At 42.0% G+C, this 19359-nt stretch overlaps 1 protein-coding gene and 1 long non-coding RNA gene across 10 annotated transcripts in view; one reads left to right on the plus strand and one right to left on the minus strand.

Annotated features, from left to right (window-relative positions):
* Positions 1-924: 924 nt before the first annotated feature.
* LOC310868794 lies at positions 925-2260 on the minus strand. The gene is made up of 5 exons (XR_014570098.1): positions 2115-2260; positions 1960-1995; positions 1538-1696; positions 1141-1259; positions 925-1044 (listed from the first exon to the last, which is right to left on the minus strand). It is a non-coding gene; the product is annotated as an uncharacterized lncRNA (long non-coding RNA).
* Positions 2261-4159: 1899 nt separating this feature from the next.
* The window catches only part of sun1b (Sad1 and UNC84 domain containing 1b), a 41668-nt gene continuing 26468 nt past the window's right edge, over positions 4160-19359 (plus strand). For 2 of the 9 annotated variants that reach the window (XM_083780161.1, XM_083780165.1), the window contains exons 1-2: positions 7606-8246; positions 8738-8835. In XM_083780161.1, coding sequence (XP_083636287.1) covers positions 8235-8246; positions 8738-8835 — 110 coding nt within the window. In that variant the 5' untranslated portion in view covers positions 7606-8234. Of the gene's footprint in view, positions 4304-6050; positions 6346-7601; positions 8247-8737; positions 8836-19359 lie in introns of those variants that run through there. The other 7 variants (XM_083780162.1, XM_083780163.1, XM_083780164.1 and 4 more) reach the window with 7 other exon arrangements.

Below are 19359 nucleotides of genomic sequence, written 5' to 3' on the forward strand. Positions count from 1 at the left end.
AAGAATTGGCTTGATGCTCGATTTATTACCAATTAAATTACCATTATTATAATTACCAGTTTTGACAGAGTATAGTACTGACTGTCTGACTCTCTGACTCGTGTCCAAAACGCTATATTACTTTACTTATATTGACCCTATAAACAATTTAGTATTATTTAGTATATGTAAGGTTTTGCACACTCAAATGGTACCTCGTCAGATAATCCCCACATATCCTACAACAACTTCTGTGAACAGACTTCAATGTAGTAGATTTTCATAAATTATATTTGTACTTAGGCTGTTGTCATGAAAGTTTATAGTTAGAGAAATTCAAAGTCCAGCCGTCTGCTGTCCAGCCTCTCCCACCCCTCACATTGGGGAAAATTCTGTGAGGAAAACAGAAACGGGGCGAGTCTTCTTGTTACCGGACCGACCAACGGTGAGAAATAAATGGTAGGCCTACAGTGCCTACCACCATAAAATAATTGCAATCGTGGTGCAATTAACGTGGTCAATTTTATCGTTTAGTTAGATCAAAATTAAGCATAAACATGCAGCTGAAATTCTGCAATTAATTGTGGAGATTGTAAAACAAGTTCCAAATTATATTCACTTTTTTTCCAAGACCTTCATTTAAACAGTTTACAATTTTCCAAAATGAAGACAGGGATCTTTTTCCAGAACTCATTGTTTATTCATTTCAGCAAAGATGTATCCATGAGAACATGTTACACTTTAGTAGCAAACAATATCATAAATTATATTATGAAAGCAGCTGCCAACTTATTTTGTGGAGTGACTGACTCATACATAAAAACTGCTCATCTGAAAAGGTGTCTGTCTGTCTGTGTGTGTGTGTGTGTGTGTGTGTGTGTGTGTGTGTGTGTGCGTGCGCGTGCGTGCGTGCGACGCGTGTTCCACTCCTGCATGGGATGAACGATTTTACAACTCTTCATGTTTGGGTAAATTCTGACGTGTAGGTTTGGCAATGCGCACGTTTGCCTCATTGTGCCGGAGTAATGTTTCAATATCGCTTTCCTTGAAAGGGACCTTGGAATTCTGTAATAAAAAAATAAAAAAATAAAGTTTCAATCTAACAAACACATGGATATGAATGGTTTAATAAGTTCAAAATGGATACTACATCCATCCTACCTCGAAAGACATGCGTTTCACACCCGTGCATGCTGTGGACTGCTCATAACATAGGACCACTTCCAGATGCTCTGGCTCTTTATTCAACAAAGCTGCACGGAATTGCTCATAGTGAGCATCTGAATAGAGAGAACCAATAAAAATATTAGACATTTAAAACACAAGCACAAACACACACGTCTCACACACACACACACTGTCACATACACATGCACGCATGCGTGTACGCACACACACACACACACACACACACACACACACACACACACACACACACACACACACACACACACACACACACACACACACACACACACACACACACACACACACACACACACACACACACACACACACACACCTGTGTAGTGAATGTACAAGACTTCATATACCATACCTAGCAGGTGTTTGCAGGAGGATATCATTTTGTCGTTGTTTGTAGACCCGCCACCATGCTTGTAGAACAGAGGTCTCTCACATACACTCCCACTGATGAGTCTTTCAACCTCTTGCTGTCTGCTCTCAACTGGGGATTCCTTCAGTATGTTTTCCATTTCTAGAAAGCAGCATATCAGTATTTCAGTATTTCAGGTCTTGAAAATGAAAAAAATGGCAGATCAAATGAGCTTTATAGCCCTAAATGTAAAGTGTTGATAAGGTGTTTCATGAAATTAGGGAACTTTAGTCACTCCGTTTTGCGATATGAAATGGCAACTAAACAGACTCATATAGGCTACTATATCCTACAGTTGTCAATAACTCCACACTTGTTCAGCAATCCACAGACAACTCCAAACAGATTGGCTATCCATCCTATACCTTGTGCTGTTGCAAGACAGCTTTCACAATAGATGTCTGTAAAAAGAGAGAAAATTAAGTTAAAGTTAACTTAACTGAAAATGTATACAATTTGTATAAAATACTGTGTACAAAAATCATTCTGACCAACTACTGTGTATGTAGCCTATACTTACAGCGGTCCTTGTCTTGAGATTGTGCCACAAGCAGCTGAAATGAACATATTGTGAAAAATAAGATTTTCATATTCAGAACTACACAGGAAACTAGTATCAGTTTGTTTAAATGCACAAAGGAGTAAGGTGGATGTGCAGAGTGGAATGACACCTTCACTGGGCTCAGTCATATTCCCTTTCAGACATTGAAGTCACATGATCTTGGGGACAATAGCATGACATCACTGGCATTTTCCATCCTGTTTTGCAGGTTTTCACTGACAATTTCAAGATAATCCACTAGCCCTATTATTGTATAACTTCCCAAAATGTTTCACATACCTTAATGAGCCCAAATACACATTGGCAAGGAATGTGAACTTTGATGAAGCAAGGCCTGGGGGGTTGGTTGGCTATGGAGGGTCTGTCCATCTGATCGTGGACAAAGATACCAGTGACAGGGCCTACAGTAGGTGCAGTGTTGTCCCATGAGCGGGAGAACGGATACAGCTGCTTCTTAAACTGGAAGGGAACTATTGTGCGACCAGACAGAACTGTTCAGGCTGTCATGCACTTCCTTCCGTACCTACAGTATTATGGACACAGGTTCCTGCTCCGGACCGATTATTCCTGACCTGGATTCTCAAAGGACAGCTAGCTGGCTCAGTGGTTTGAAAAGTTGAGATCTACCGTCTCTATGGCAATGCCGACAAGCAATCCCAATGACCATGTGGGGACTGAAGGGATCACACCAGTACCGCTAGTATAGCTGTTCTAGTGATGGTAACCACAACAGCCCCACAACAGTGCCCACAAATCCCGAGGTCACACAACCTGCAATGAGAGCAGGACAGCAATGCGGTCTAGCTGATGGTGATGTTGGGTCAAAGCCTGCAATAGCCAGACCTGCAATGCTCTGAGGGGTCTGCAGTGTCACCTTTGGACAAAGAAGGTGTACTATCCTGTATCCTAGGGTTTGCCCCAGTTCACCGCAGCCCGTCCAGCTATATTATGTGACAAACTGTATGGTGCCAACTGCCAAAAGACCCTACCTGTAACCTGACGTTCACACAACCTGCCGCAACTGTACAATGTGCATTCTTGGCCCTTTCCCTGTCAACGATGATATAAATCAATATGTCTTAGTCACTATCTGGAGACTATTTCAGGAAGTGGCCATGCAGTTTCCAGACCAGAGCTCAGCTACAATGGCAGCAAAAATGATGTATAGTATGTTCTTCTGGTTTGATGCACTAGAAGAGTGAAGTACTCTCATAGCAACCCAGAGCGCAACTTAAAGGCTTTCCAAGATGTCTGTCAATAGCTGGGGCAAAGCAAGGCCCACACGTCCTGTTTACCCTAGTTTACCCCCAGAGCAACAAATTGGTAGACGGTTTAATCAGTATACCTGACAAAGGCCCCTGAGGCCGAAACTTTGTATTGTTTTCCGCGTTATTTTGGGAGCTTTTAATACAGTGTGCGGATCTCTTCTTTCCTTTCTCAGTTATTCTTTTTGATCCTGCACCTGTTGAAATGTGTGGATGTGCGTGCACCTCTTGACCATTACGGTTTAATCTGAACATGCATGGCTACCAAGCCATTCTCACTGGCAGCCCATGCCAGTGGGGACTTTGTGACAGAGGCTGGGGTGTGGGTGTTTGACCGGACCATACTGGGCTGACTGCATGGGGGGTTCCAGAAGAGTCCAAGGGGTTCCAAGCAAAATGAGAAATACTATTATCTCACCCACAACAAGTATGCAGCCTAATAGGTATCAATTTGGAGGTCCTTGATTATATGAAAATGCTGTTTCAAGTTGCAGTGCCAGTGATCGACTGTTTCTCATCTAAACCAATCGACTGTGCAATAACTGTACATCAGCCACAAGATGGTGCCGAATGACAATCTGGCATCCAACTTGAAGGGACGTTCAAGTTTCTCACAGAAGCCATATTTGGACCGTTTTACCAAATAAGGAGTGGATACCATGTCACGTGACGTTACTGTCAACGGAAAATATTAGCTTGCTTTCTGTGTGCGGGAAAGGCGAGCGTTAAGAGACAGCATAGAGCATAGCAAGACTGCTTTTTGAAAACAGACTTCCAAATCCATGCAAAGATTTAACCCTGGAATCTATCTTCAGAATAAAGCCATTTTGTCCATCAGTCCCATCATCATTACGCGGAATACGCGCTGTTTGGATTTGACAGGTAAAGTCGACACGCCTAAAACGTTTGTATTCATTCATATGTAAATGTATATAGCTACATGTGTGCCTCGGTCGCGTTGTGTTGTGTGGTTGTAAGGGTAAAAGCTGAATGGGGGTATGGCAACGTCTAACTTGCAGCGTTGTTCAGAGATATGTTGTTCTTGTTCCGAATCGGAAGCAGAATCAAACTTCCTTTTCTATAGCCTACTGGCGGCCTGGCACATTAGCACACGTATCTTTATGCGGCTTTGTGCGACTTAATATTTAGCCCATTCGGATTCGGAACCCTGTATTTGGCAATTGGATAGTTGGATACCCCCGGCCGTCATCCCAAATAGAAAAAGGTACAGGCTTGAAAGGGGCTATTGTTGTGTGTAGTGTAGCTATAGCTATACTTATCTGAGCAGGCTTGTTTTCTATGTTTTTCTGACCAGAGCTGTTTGCCCACGTTCTAATAGTAATAGTGCACAGTATATGTTTGAAATGAGTTGCCATTACATGGGAAGAAATATAACTTTTATTCTAATTTCAAAAGTCGGATCTCTCCTGCGTGTCAAATTTCCTTGAGTGTCACTTCCAAGGAAGGCTAACCTTGCTTGGTGTCAAAAGTCCGCCATTATAGCCTATTAGTGTTGACTCAACTTGACTGTGATTGGTGTCAAAGTTTGTTCAAATTCAAACTCAAAGATGGTAGACTACTTTTGGGCTACGATGATTTGGCCGCCAGTAGATGGCGCATCGTCCCGTCCCCGAGTTCGAGCTTCTCATCTTGGCAGTTATGTAAATGAAACCTTTTTCTTAAGTTTAAACAAAAACAATTCTGGTTTTGTTTCTGACAATGTTTATCTATTTACGGGACAATTTTGTCATTGAATTACCTTAATCATGCTTATATATTGTCACCTTCCCTTTTCTTTAGTAACATGAATTGTGTTGTAAAAGTTACAACAAATATCTGGCAGGAGAAATCGTTTTTCATTGATCCTCCATACTTTGTAGTTTTCAAGGTCTCATAAATGTTGGTGAATGGAATAGTTTTTCTCCTGACAATGAGTGTATTAAGCCAAATAAACCGTTAATAGGGCTTTACTGCTGTGATTACTGTTGATCCGGATTTGATTGTAAAGTAGATCATTGTCGATTTGTCAAATCAACTAAAGACAGGCGGCAGCTCAAGTGTGACTGCATGGCATGACTCTGTTATGTATTTTTCTGTCTGTCTAATTTGGTGATAATTTGTGTTTTTTTAGGCTGTTTCTTTGTTTATTAATTAGTAGTAGTAGTAGTAGCAGCAGCAGCAGACAAACAATAATAATACTTAGTAGGCTTATTATTATATTGCTTGTACATCCATTAACAGTTTTATGTGATTCTTTATTGGATTTGGATTAAAATAAAAGCATGTGTAGGCTAATGCTGTAATGCACACATTAGCTCCTGAGCAGATGTGTAACATTATATACCTCTATTATTTAGTAATTTATCTGGGGGAACATCTTGAACAGTTGTTCTTGTGAATATGTCATGATCCATCTGCGTGGTGAAGTCATGTCAGGCCATTATGGACTGGTAATTTCTTCGTCCAGGCTACCGCTCCAGTTAATTACAAACACCAGATCTACAAGCCAACAACGCGTCGCATCGCGATGCGTTGTTAGCTTGGAGATCTGTCCTTTTTGTGGCGACACTGTCACACGACGCAGTATCTGCCCCATAGACTGACAATAGCAGAGGCCTGGAAGTGGGAGGATCAGCGATGCCTTCAGGCTCGGCTTTGTTGGGTTTGGGAAGCCATTTTGGAATTCTGCTTGTTGTGTGTATGAGCATAACACACTGCAGGAGCTTATTTCAAACTTTTCTGTCTGTCCCAGCAGGGAAATTGTTATTGTTGTCCGGGGATCGATCTCTCGTTTGCAGAATCGTGAAATTGCGCACGCCGGGAATATCGAGCCGTCTCGGGATGCGAGAGACGTGGAGCGTTGCGCGTCCAGTTTCTGTGGATTAACGCTCCTATAAAGAATAACATGGACTCTCACTACACCGGCAAGTGATGCGATGAGGATGGAGTGACCATACGTTATCTTGTGGATTTTATTTTATAGACAAAATATCCTTTTAATTTGATTTCAGAATGCTGAGGCTCCTTTACCTTGAACACAGTTTGGACAGCAAATGCAAGACAAGGCGATTTTCACGAAAATAATTATGTTTATTGTTTAGTGCTTTCAGTAGCCCATAGGTTACTGGTGTATTCACAACAAAACGACCAATAGCCCTGTTTGATTTGATAACAACGATGAGAACAGACAGTGCGTCGTCGCACCGGCTGCATTCAGTGCATTCATGAGTGACTGCGTTGTCGTCTAAATTTAGCATTAAGCAATGTGAGAGTGCAACGGGGTTTATATGTAATTCAGAGCCACACAGCAGCCATTCGTATATGGTATTACCGTATTACTATATTTGTGGCCGCTATATGCATTATCTGAGTATTACATTAGTATTACATTGGACCCTCAGAATGGTTGTTTTGACAGTGAGAGGGCCAACCAGTTTGTTTTGAACACACTATTGTTCTGCGTAAAGGAGCCAAAGTGTAGTAGAATTGAGAAGCGTGTGTGCAGTGCATAGAAGATATCTCACTGTATCCATCATTCCTTGTTGACTGTGTGGGTGTGTTTGAGCCTGATATTGTTCAGCCTGTGTTCCTCTGTCTTAAATGGTCAGTCTTGTTAAAAAAAAGAAGGGAAAAAAGAGATCCATTCATTCAAACGTGTCTTTGTCCTCACCAAGGTTTTATTTAGACCTAGTGTGTGTGTGTTGGCTTTATTGCATTATATCTGGTGTAATTCTAGTCCAACTATGGTCCATGGAACAGAAGGGATATTTGTATCTGTAAAATGTCCTCATTCAGTGATCATGATGGAATGCAATCACTGTTGGTGATCCAAAAAAACAATCCTGGCAGAATTATATAGCCCTTGTGGCCTTTTGCTATTTGTTTATCCCTCCTTTTTGCATACATTTGTAGCTTAGGAGAGGATTTAAACTCTAATATTACGGCTCTTCAGATTTTGGAGATGGAATTTGAGGCAAGCCATCTGTTATTGTACACTCCTTAGAGTCCTTTCATCATCTGTTTGGCACGTTTGTTTGAAAGCTGAATGAACGGTAGTCATCATCAGGACGTCCCTTCTTCAGGCTGAAGCTGCGGGAGGAAAACACATGCATCTGAGCTTTGCTTTCAAACGTTTACATTTCAAGGACCCCCAGATTGGCATGCAATGCATTAGTACCACACACCCGTATGACGGAGTTAAAGACTGTTTGGTTCCGAACTATCAATAATAATAATTTAGCTAGCCTGGGACCCACCCCCTTTCCATGCAAGTTTGTGGCATCATGGCATGGCAAGTGAACTGGTTGAATGTACTCTAATCACCTCAACTTGAGGCAAATGCATTTCTATTCTTTAGCTGGCTGCATTTGTGATCTCCCTGGCTGGGCGGAAACAGAGAACTTACTCCATATAACTGCTATACCTGCACCCTATTTAAACTGGAATTTTGGTTCATTGGTTTGTAGAAAAGGGAATCCGAACAACATGTTCACTCTGTCTAGGCAGTCAGCTTCACTCCTGAAAAGCCCAGCCCTGTGGGTGAGGAGTTTCCCTTCCATTACATAAAATTGGCCCCACCTCTGGCTTTTCCAGCCAGCATTCGCTGTCATTATTGAACTGGACTACTTGGAGTGAGCTTTGCTGTGTGGAATGAGGGAGAAGAGAGGATCCCCATTGTTTCAAGTCCTGTCTCCACCAGCCAAATCTGTCGCCTTCTGGTTGCAGACAGGGGAAGAGAAGAGGCGATTGATTCATTCCAGCCCTACTAGCATTCACATTTCACAGCCTTCGTCGACTACTAAACTGAACCAGGATGCAGCAGGAGGTTAGCCAATTCTTGTCCACAGGCAGCCTTTAGTCTGTAGCATTGTTGTCTTCTGCTCCTGGGGAAAGGGTCTGCATTAGTAACTGCTGGAGCCGTACTTTCTGTTCTGATGGCAGCACAGAGTAGCAGCCAGTAACTGTAGTGTGGGTTGTTGCGTTGGAGTGCAGCCCAGGGAACGGGACCAGAATTGGTTTAATAGGGTAGCAGAGGGTTTAGCAGCATAGCATTGTGTTGCTATACAACATTATATTTTGCTTTACTCTGCTCTTCTTAAATAGAAACAGAGATCATTAATATAGAATAGGACTAATCAAAGTGAACACCTCAAACTGAGAGAAACAGGCTGAACAAGGCATCGCATGCATGTGATTTTGAGTGTGTTTGTTTGCGCTGTTGGGTGGCATGACTGACTGTCTGAGTAACTGTTTTGGTAATCGCTTGTCCTAGCCATGGCCTAAAGAGCCTTCTCCTCCCTTGCGTCCTGACTCTAGCAGTTTAAACCAAGAATGACCATGGATTTCTCCCAACTGCACACATACACGCCGCCACAGTGTGCCCCAGAGAACACCGGATATACCTACTCCCTCAGGTGAGACCTCACTGCTGCCAGCATCAGTCCATATACAGTACACAGCATATCTGTCTGTTGGCTGACAGGTAAACAAAGCGCCTGCAGTCTCCGAGGCTAGCTGACGGGAGACATGGAGTGAACTAAGAGTGAATATTGTTCTCGACTTGCTGCTGCTGTAGGAAAAAATATATATTCAAAGAAATCTGCTCAGCCAGAAATGATGCGTTCCATATTTAAAATGGTCTCTCCAGATGTGTTATTAGTCTGCCCCTTTTCCTAAACCCAGTCTGTTATGCCTGTAAAACAAGCATGCTGTTGAGCCCCGTCAGCCAAGCCATAATGTGGTGCAGTATTGTCAGAACACTCGGCTCATTAGCACAGTGCTGCAGAATGAAAGGCTTTGAGTGTGATGAATTACCCCCCCAATGGTTGGGTGACATTCACTGCTGCTTGTGCTCAGTTTCTCCTTGATGCGTTTTCTCTCCAGGTCTCTTACGTGACAAGACCTTTTTAACAGCGATGACGTGATATTAACTTTAGGAAATCTGCGTGCATCGACAGCACAGACCTGTTTCCCTCACCTGAGTGAATGCTTTGATCATGAGATGTTTCATCAGCTTGCCACATAAAAGTTGTGTGGGTAATTGCTACAAGCTAAATGACATAAAATAAATAAAATCTCTTCATGACATTTGTGTGGATAGCGGATACATTGTTGTGGATATTTGAGGCAGACTTATTTAGCTGTTCTGATCATCTCAAGGTTCAAGGTTGTACTTTATTGTTACATCTTGTGTACAGGTACATAAGAGTAAAAATAATTTTTCTTTGGCTTCCTTACAGACAATGCAGCAGCATATAGATAGCATACGATTCAAACAACAAAACAGCAAGCACAGCAAACGAAGGGATAGAATAATGAGTGCAAGAAAGAGCATTCAAAGAGTAAAAATAAAATAGTAATATATGTATATGTGCATGTTTTCCCTGTAGTAGCAAAAGTTAGGAAAACTTTGAACAGCTTCACAGTAGGTAATGTTCCATATATACAACACAATTTAGTTCAATTTATATCTGTTTTCCCTGCTCCTGATAACCAGAGCAGAAGTGCATGGCTGCATGCTCTACTTTCCTTATTTTCCAATTAAATTAGTCCCTTCCCTTCCTTGTTTAATCAGCCCCATGATTCAGTGTGACAGTGTGTGTTGGTGTGAGTGTGTGGTTGGTTATAGGGGAATGACCAGTATTATGTATTGTGGAGCAAAGAATGCCAACAACAACAAGCTGTTGTTAGAAGCAAGATGCACTTAACCATGCTTCACTTAAAGGAGCACTAAACATTTCCCCCTGAAATGTAGGTTCTTCCTGGCAAAATAGCCATTCTTTGACTTGATACTGAGCCTTCTACCAGGTAGTGGACACAAATCATGATGGCCTTGATGTTGAGCATATGACTATTATACACATACTAAGCATATGAAATTAATTTAATTGAAAACATTTTAAATGCCTTTAAAAAAGTAAGGCCTCATTCATACTTCGGTCAGGTGTACGAAGGTACGCCGGAAAATTATTTATGCATATATACACAGTTATACGTAGTCCATGGCATGTACCCTTGACATAACACTAGCCTCTTAGTTATGTCATAGTTTATGTCCTCCTCTAGCCCTGGTCTTCAGCGCTCTATCTCAGCGTTGGTGTGGTTTGCACTCCTCCAGGGTGTGACATGATGGAATGCTGCTGTCCTCTTCTCCAGAACTGTCAGCATTTGGTGCTGCAGGCTAAACAAGTGAACCAACATATTTGATTTGGGTGTGGCTAGACCAAGAGGTAAAACACCTTGCCTTGAAATGACCGTGTACGGCGTGTAGCAGTGGTTCTCAGTCTGATTGGGAATGTGATGGTGCTTGCTGCATGACCTTTTAGCAGAACCTTTGGTGGCTTGCCATCACTTAAGTGATAGTAGTAAACTATACTGCTATACTGCTCATTGAAGGTGTACACGGGCACGTTCCAACAAACAGCCATTCGATTTTCTGCCACATCTTAGTTCTTACACAAATGGAGGATGCATTCCACTGTCAAAGAAAGCCTCAGTCAGCAGATGTGAAGGATCCCATACTGAAAAACAGTTACAGACAGAGACTGCAGACTGCTGTCTCTCAGTGACTACAATAGATTATCAGGCTACGTTTAATAAAGGCTGGCTTTTAATGTCAGCTGCACTTATCCCTTTAATAGGGGGTGGGAGGAGTGGCAGTAACTGTGACTTTTTGCCTGTAGGGTCAGGGTGTCGACATGCTATGGATGAAGAATAGTAAAGAAAGATATAATTAGCGTGTGAAAGAATAAGAGAGGGGTGTTCCTAACATCCAGATTCTGGCACGGCCACTTTCTAATAGCAAGTCTAACACAACAGAGGTGTTTTTACAGCTTGTCTCTGCAGGTATCTATCCATCTCTTAACGGGGTCGGTCTGCATATCCACTAATCTCACAAACCGCGGGACCAATCAGTGGCACATTTCATGTGAACGCTGCTGCCAGTAGGCCTCAGAATTATATATATATATTTTTGCCATTAAGCAAGAATGTGAACCCAAGCATGTTGAGTACACCAAAGTTTTATGTTAGAAATGTTGAGTACAGGTCCCCAGCATGTAGAAACTGCCAAAACTAATGCTTGGAATGGATTCAGCATCATGAAAACCCCCAATTTTGATATGTCACATGCTACATAAAGCATGATGAATTTCTTTTCTTTTTTTGCCTTCTATAGGTTGTTAATGGTATTGGTCACATATTATGCCAATTCAGAAAATTGCTCAACATATGCAAGTTGCCATCCGGTAGTTTCTACAATGCTGGGGAGTCGGGACCCATACTCAACATTTATAACGTAAAACCTTGGTGTACTGTAACTCAACATGTCCAGGTTCACAACGGGGCTCTATGTGCTGGCAAGTCGACTAAAAGAGAGTAAGAGGACTGCATATTACACAACATTACACAACAAAGCAACACAAGTCTTATTAAAAACAAGGCCGATCTTTCACTTGTGAATAAAAGCATAAATCTTTTATGTATGAGGCATCAGCTGATGTTGATTTTTGTATGATTTATTGGTCGGGCCCCTGGTGTGTAAAGATCTTAAGCCTGTAATGGGGAGACAACTAGTGGAAATGGACCTTGTGTCAGCTGGTGAAAGTAAGTAAGAAAGCTCTGTCCGAACACCGCTGGGATGTCGCATAATGTGACAAGATGGGCAGGAACAAGTTAATCATGCTCCTTTGTATGCGGTCAGCTGAGACCCTATTAATGAACCTTTCTGTCAGTCTCTACTGTAGCAGCACTGATCCTAGGATTAGACTAATAGTTACTTTCTGCTTGCTACTTTAAAGATCAATGATCTTATGGTCAGCAAAAGACCAATGGCTCCCCTGAGACGAGACCAGACAAACTAGCATACATACATACATATACAATACATAGTCCCTATGTATGTATATCTGAGTACAAACAGCTGCAATACCGCTGGGTGACCTAAAGTGGCACTGTTGAGTAGCGTATGTGTGTGTCTGTGTCTATGTCTCTATGTATGACCCTAATAACTATGTACTGGTATGTCTGTTTAGCCAACACACACACACTCGGCACCATTCAGTTCACACGTTGGTGTGATTTTTCATCTCATTTGGCAGCCGAAAAATTATATAAAACTATATTGGGAACAGTTAATTTAGAATGTCAGTGGGTGCAATGTTATGCCAACCAAATGATAGATTTTACCCTCGCCTTTCATTTCCCTCCCAAAACCGGCAGGTGAAATCTTCCTTTACTACTGTACATCGCCATCGTAAAATTGATCTCTCAAGATGCATGATCAGAAATTAGTACATTGCCATTATGATCAATCTGCGTGGAGGCAGCGTAGATTCAGAGTAACTAAGGAAGTTTGTTGGCCCGTAAACAAAGAACTGAATAGCTGTGTGCGCAGCAAAACGGCTCCGGGAGCGCTGAGCAAGGCATTGCCTAGCAACGGCCGCTGTAAAAAAAAAAGAAAGATTTTAGCGATCCCGTTTTATTTGATAGGACGTGTGGATACGTCTTTAGCATAAGTGTTAATTGTTAATGTGTGTGTGTGTGTGTGTTGAGTGTTCGCATGTGTGTGTGTGAGAGCGCGGGTGGGGGTTACTTCATGAACGTGAGAGCAGGGGTGAGAGAGACGGGGTCAGGTGACAGAAACCGTTGGCCCATCTGTTGTCAGAAGTCAAAAGACCTCTAGACAAGTTGCATTCAGAGTGGGAGACAGAGAGAGGAGGTGCCAATAAAAAGCTTAGTTTAATTTCCACCCCACACCCAGAGCTATATTAGTAGCCCCTAGTGCAGAATTGGCTGGGGCTAGCTCCATGGAGAATCTGAGATGCCATCAACAGTGCCAGTGAGACTGCTGTCGTTTCACAGATTTATAACAAAACATTATTTTGTTATTGGGTTAACTGACATCCAACATTGAAGCTCATTGTTGACCCAATGATTTCCGTTAAAGGATTGTGCAACTGTTGGTCGCGTTGAGGGAGGCCTTCTTGCATCTAATACTGTTTGACAAATAGTAAGAGTAACCTCAGGGCCCTCAGGAGGGCCCTCAGGAAGGCCCGGACGGTTAGCTCAACCGTCCGGGCGGGCACCCACGCTGCCGAGCCAGCCTGACGGCATGCCGCGGGTTCGACTCCCGATCCCAACGGCCTTTGCCGTGTCTCCTCCCCCATCTCTCTCCCCATTTCCTGTCAGTCTACTTTCAACCTATCAATAAAGAAGACCGTGAGGCAGGCCGGTCTACTTTGAAATATCCAAATGCCTCAGGGGTGTGCAATATTCTCTTATTGGATTATTTTACAATTCTAGTTAATTATAATATCATTAAGAATACTTACAGGGGAAATCCATATAGTCTTCTAAGAGTAAGGTTGCACCTGTAATCCAAAACCATGATTGCACTATATTCATTTGTGATAACCAAAACCTGGCTGGGTTTATTTTATTTATCTCTGCATGAAATTCTCTCTTGCTTTCTTCAATCATTTCTGGCTATAACAATATGAATTAATTCATGAAAACGTGTCATTTGAACTAGAATCCATTTGAAATGCAATCATGATTAACTTACTCTTTTAAGAATAGTTAACAATAGTTAACAAGCCTTCTGCCATTTTCTTTCTCCCTGGATTATGACATAGCAAAGATAGTGAGGCTATTTACACCATGCTAAACTCTGTTGATTGGGAAGGACGGCAAGGTCAAACAACAGCAGTGCATACTGATTACCGCTTGCATAGCAAATGCATACATGGAAATATGCATTTGAATGTGGTTAGTTAAGGGCAGCAGGAAAGTATGACGTATTATTTTCATATTCATTGAATGAATATGAAAATCTGTTTTCATACATTCCTGCTGCCCTTAACTAACTATACTGTAAAGCAACATGATACCTACTTGTAGACATGTATCATGTTGCTTTACAGTATCTAGATCTATGCTTGAGCAATGGTCTATAGACTGTACTGAGTTGTGTCATACAGAGACACCTGGTCTTTGCAGCTCTGCAGCATCTGTGTTCAGTTACTAGGCCCCTCCATATTTTATGATCAGTCAGTGGGGCCTAAAGTCATAGCTAGTGTTTTCCCTCATGTGAGATTTGATATGTAATGCTAGTATGTAATTACTAGAGCAGTAAATGATAAGAGAGTCAGTTGTAGCTTAAAAAGGCAAGCGTAATAATAATGACATGTATGTGAATGACAACTTATTCCACTATAGTTTAAGATTCAGGCCTGAAAATTTGATCCCAGCCAAACTTGAACCATCTTCTGTTCTGTCCAAATAGCTACATCCATCCAACTGAAGGAATGAGCGAAAAAGCATTCAGCCTGACTGGGCTGCCCAGGTTTAGTCATGGCTGTCAAGTTCTTTCAGACAAGAACCACGGTGCGTTCCAGTAGGCTACAGGTGTTTCTGAGTATATACTTGACAGTTGTTGTCACACAGTACAGTAGTCTGTTGTCACAGTTGCTGGGACATCTGTTGTGAGAGTGAGTTTGGACCATTGGCCTAGTGGAAAACTGTTTATACTGGAAACCTCTGTATTGATATACATTTACCGGTATTCCACATTGTCATTGACCATGTTATTTTGAAAGTTCTCCTCTTGAAACGATACATACAGGCTTTAAACTTCAGCATATCACCCACTTGGGAATGGACCAAGTCCGCCTGGTTGCCATAGTGGCATTTCCATAATTGAAATATTCCAAGACATTGCTGTCTTGTTTGTTTTGGTGCAAGCTTTGCAGCCAGCTATTTGCTGATGCAATGATAGACTTCACTTCCTGCATCTTGCATACAGAGTACACAATGTTTCGCACTAAAGTGAAACATTTGGTTAGAATTTAATAATTGAATACTGATTGAGCAGTTTAAGTTAGCAGAAATAGGTCCAGGTCAAATTAATTTGTAAATTCCCATCCACAATATCTCCACTGCAGACATTTTAACCATTGCCACACGTTGTGGCGCCCGGTGGGGTAAATATACAAAGGATTTGGATTTGATCAAACTTATTGTAGTCGATACCAAATGGCTCAGATAGTTGTGATATCTGCACAACTATCTTAACATCCCTGCATGCATTTGTCTATAGTTAAACACCACTCACTTACTCTGGGGCCCAGGGAGCTGTTTGGATCAGTCTCCATGGCAACCACGGAAACGTGAAACGGCTGACTGAAGAGCATGTACTGTAGAGTGAAGGCCGTTAACTGAAAAAAGAGCGGGGGGAAAAGTGTAGGGCAGTCTGTGCGAGGGAAAATTAGGTTGGCAATCATAATCACAGAGCCAGCTTGTTCCCACCCGGAGATAGACGGATGGAAATATGAGTGCTTTCTGTATGAGTCCCTGGCCTGGTCTCTGATAAATATAGGCCTCAGGGGGGGAGACCACTGTCGCTGCTCACTTAATGGTTTTAGGAAACAGGAAGGTGGGACCTGCCCTTCTGTGCTTGTGTAATATACTGTACAGCACTCTGCTTTTATGTTCCCCATAGAGCAGGAGTGGGCGCTCTTTTGGGGCATAAGATGCTCAATATAGTCTAATTTGTGTAAACACTGAGTGTGGTACTAGTGTTGAACGGGAGTGGCTCCTATATACTGTATATACGATATACTTTGTCCTATGGCAAATAGCTTTGTAGATCTGTTTTCCAACTTCTGCTACTTTTGGACATTTTAAAGTATTTATTTTGAAGAATTATGAAACATTTTGTAACAAATTTTAAGTCTGCAGCTTTTTCACTTGTTTATTGTTTACGGTATTTGGATCCCCATTAGCTACTACCTTAGTAGCAGATACTCTTCCTGGGGTCCACACATAAAACACATTAATATGAAAACATTTTACAAGACGGTATAAGAAAACCAGTTACAATTACAAACTTAAACTACAACTACATTTAAAACAATTAATTATTAAGTATTGTGCATTATCGCATAAATATAACATCAACAACCATGAATACAATGTCAGTTTCATCAAAAATCAAATGATTTGTTTTTCTTTTTATGTTTTTAAGGGGTGATTGTCCCTCTATTTCAGGGGTGCCCTAGATCACAATGGCTCTGCAGGTAGATCACATGGCATGGTCCTAAAAATATATTTAATTTGAATATAAAAAATGGCATCTGACACAATTAAGGTGACTTACTTGATTGACAAGTTGTTATACAAAAATCCATTGTCTTATGTCTTACTATATGTAACGCTAGTGCCGCTATGCCAAAGCCCCAAAGCCCCCTCAGGTACATTTTTAAGTGGTGCAACCACTTCTACATCCAGCTTGCAATGTCCGTGTAGCTGTGTACCTGTGTGTGTGTGTGTGTGTGTGTGTGTGTGTGTGTGTGTGTGTGTGTACCTGTGTGAGCACGAGTGGTGTGCGCATGTGTGAAATTGGAACGAGAGAAGTATGTGACATGGCTGCCACCTGCTGGACGCAAACGATACAGAGAAGAAATTGGAACGATACAGAGAAGAAATTGGAATGATACAAATTGGAACGATACAGAGAACCAATAGACGGGTGTTGCACCACTTGGTTCACACTGGTGTGATTTTTAAACACATTTCAGCAATGGGATCATTTTTTTGGTGGGTAGATCTTATTGAGCTGGTCATTTTGAAAGTGACTCTCGTGTCAAAAAAGTGTGGGCAACCCTGCTCCATTTCTTCCTCCATCTCACCTAAACCTTAACCTGCCAACTAACGCTTTTATTTGAAGAAGTGCTTTCTGATCTGCCTTCTCACTCCTTATTTTCAATCAATGTGTTTGCACTAAAACAGCCAAACCATTTTCTTTTCATGTTGATACCTGACAGATGGTTGACTTGACCCCTTCATCCATCCATCAAACACTAGGAATGTTCCATTGGTTATATAATGGAGACAGTAGTAGGCATACATGTTGTGACTGCTAGATTCTTGCTCCTGCCTCTGTGGTTTATTGAAAACTGTGTGTGTGTGTGTGTGTGTGTGTGTGTGTGTGTGTGTGTGTGTGTGTGTGTGTGTGTGTGTGTGTGTGTGTGTGTGTGTGTGTGTGTGTGTGTGTGTGTGTGTGTGTGTGTGTGTGTGTGTGTGTGTGTGTGTGTGTGTGTGTGTGTGTGTGTGTGTGTGTGTGTGTGTGCAGACATGCATGATGCACACAAACGCACACTGTGGTGCATTTGTGTGTATGCAACTATGCATGTCTGTGTTTTCTGGCACACTTTCCTCAGGCCTTGTGTAACCACACCTGCGGTTTGGGGTTGAGATTTACAACCCACGTGGTTTCTATAATCTCTGTGTGTGTGTGTGTGTGAGCACTGTAGAGCAGACAGTCATGGATTTAGAGTGGGGGGGGGGGGGCGTCAAAGTTCTCTAGGTTCTGACTCGACTTGTTTTGCCGATTCTAAACCCCTGCTTCATCACATTGTTTTTTTCAGGTCTAATTTAAATATTAGCAAAGGGAGATCTCTGCCATGTCTGATTTCGTCATCCACTATTTGACTCCAGATTTGATTATATTTCAGGCAACATTTAACCAAATGTTCTTATTGCAGTCAATGCAGTGGGGTTGTCAGGCTCTTTTTAGTTGGAATGTCTTGTGGGCCGACTGGACAGCTAAGCACCGGATTATGTGTGTGTGCAGTGTGTGTGTGTGTGTGTGTGTGTGTGTGTGTGTGTGTGTGTGTGTGTGTGTGTGTGTGTGTGTGTGTGTGTGTGTGTGTCTCTCTCTCTAGCAGTGAGTCTCTATTTATATCACTGACGTGGGAGCTGCAGGGAGAAAGAGGCACATGGATCGATAGTCTTGAAACAAGTGAAATGGTTTACAAACAAAGCAAAACAACATTACAGTAGAGCCCGTTAGCCCGACTGTTTTATTGGTCAGCCGATGCTATTGGTTGATATTGGCCTATCGCAGCTATTTTGGTGTCGGGCTATGCAAACTACTATTTTACAGAACATAGGCGCATGCAAAAAGTGGGTAATTATTAGGGATGCACCGAAAAGGAAATTCTTGGCCGAAACCGAATATAGGAAACAGTTGGCCGAAAACCGAATATGATTAATATTCTATATCTTTTTTTTCCTACCATTGCTGTCATGGCTGTACTTTAAAACTACCTGATTTATGGCAAAAGAAATTGTTAACTTAACTTGTATAATAATCACTATTATGGGTCCATAAAACATTTATTCATTTTGAATGCATTAATTGCATACACTATTCGGTGATATTTTCTGCCTATTCGGGCCGAAACCGAACAGGCCAAAATTGCATTTTTAGCCATTTTCTGCCGAATATTTTCTGCAGCTGAATATTCGGTGCATCACTAGTAATTATCCTCTTTTGGTGTTTCTTTTTAATATATAGTTATTGAATTAGCATGCTTTACTGTTTCATTGTACTGATTTTGACTATAAAATATCCTGCCTCTATATAGTACAGTTATTTACAGGCATGCCGCATGACTATCGCGTTTGCGTTAGTTTGATAAGCCCTTGTGCTTCAAGGCGACGTGATATCATTGCCAGCTGTGTTCAGTTGAAGAGCAGTGGGCCAAAGTACCCATCAAACATGTAGAGCAGGGGGTTGAGTTGTGTCTGTCACTAGTACATTGGATGGCCTGGCTGGATGTCTAGGCTCTATTACAAACGGTACTGCCTACTTCTCACACACACACACACACACTCTGCCCTGCTTAGTGATGTGAAGCCACAGGCGCCGTCTCGGGGTCATTACCAACGCATGCTTGCGTCATTGTGTACTGGCAAGACACACTACAACATAGATGCAACTGTTGAAGAGGAGTGCACTGGCTCAGCGTGCAGACAGGAGGGTGGCTAATAACACTGCAGTACTATGTGCTGCGGCAGTAGCTTCAGTGTAAGACACGTGTGTGTGTGTGTGTGTCCACTGCATGTCACAGTGCATGTGCACCACAGCTGCTGTT

The sequence above is a fragment of the Protomyctophum parallelum genome (genome assembly GCF_964188405.1).
Source record: "Protomyctophum parallelum genome assembly, chromosome: 13".
Classification (NCBI taxonomy): Eukaryota; Metazoa; Chordata; class Actinopteri; order Myctophiformes; family Myctophidae; genus Protomyctophum; species Protomyctophum parallelum.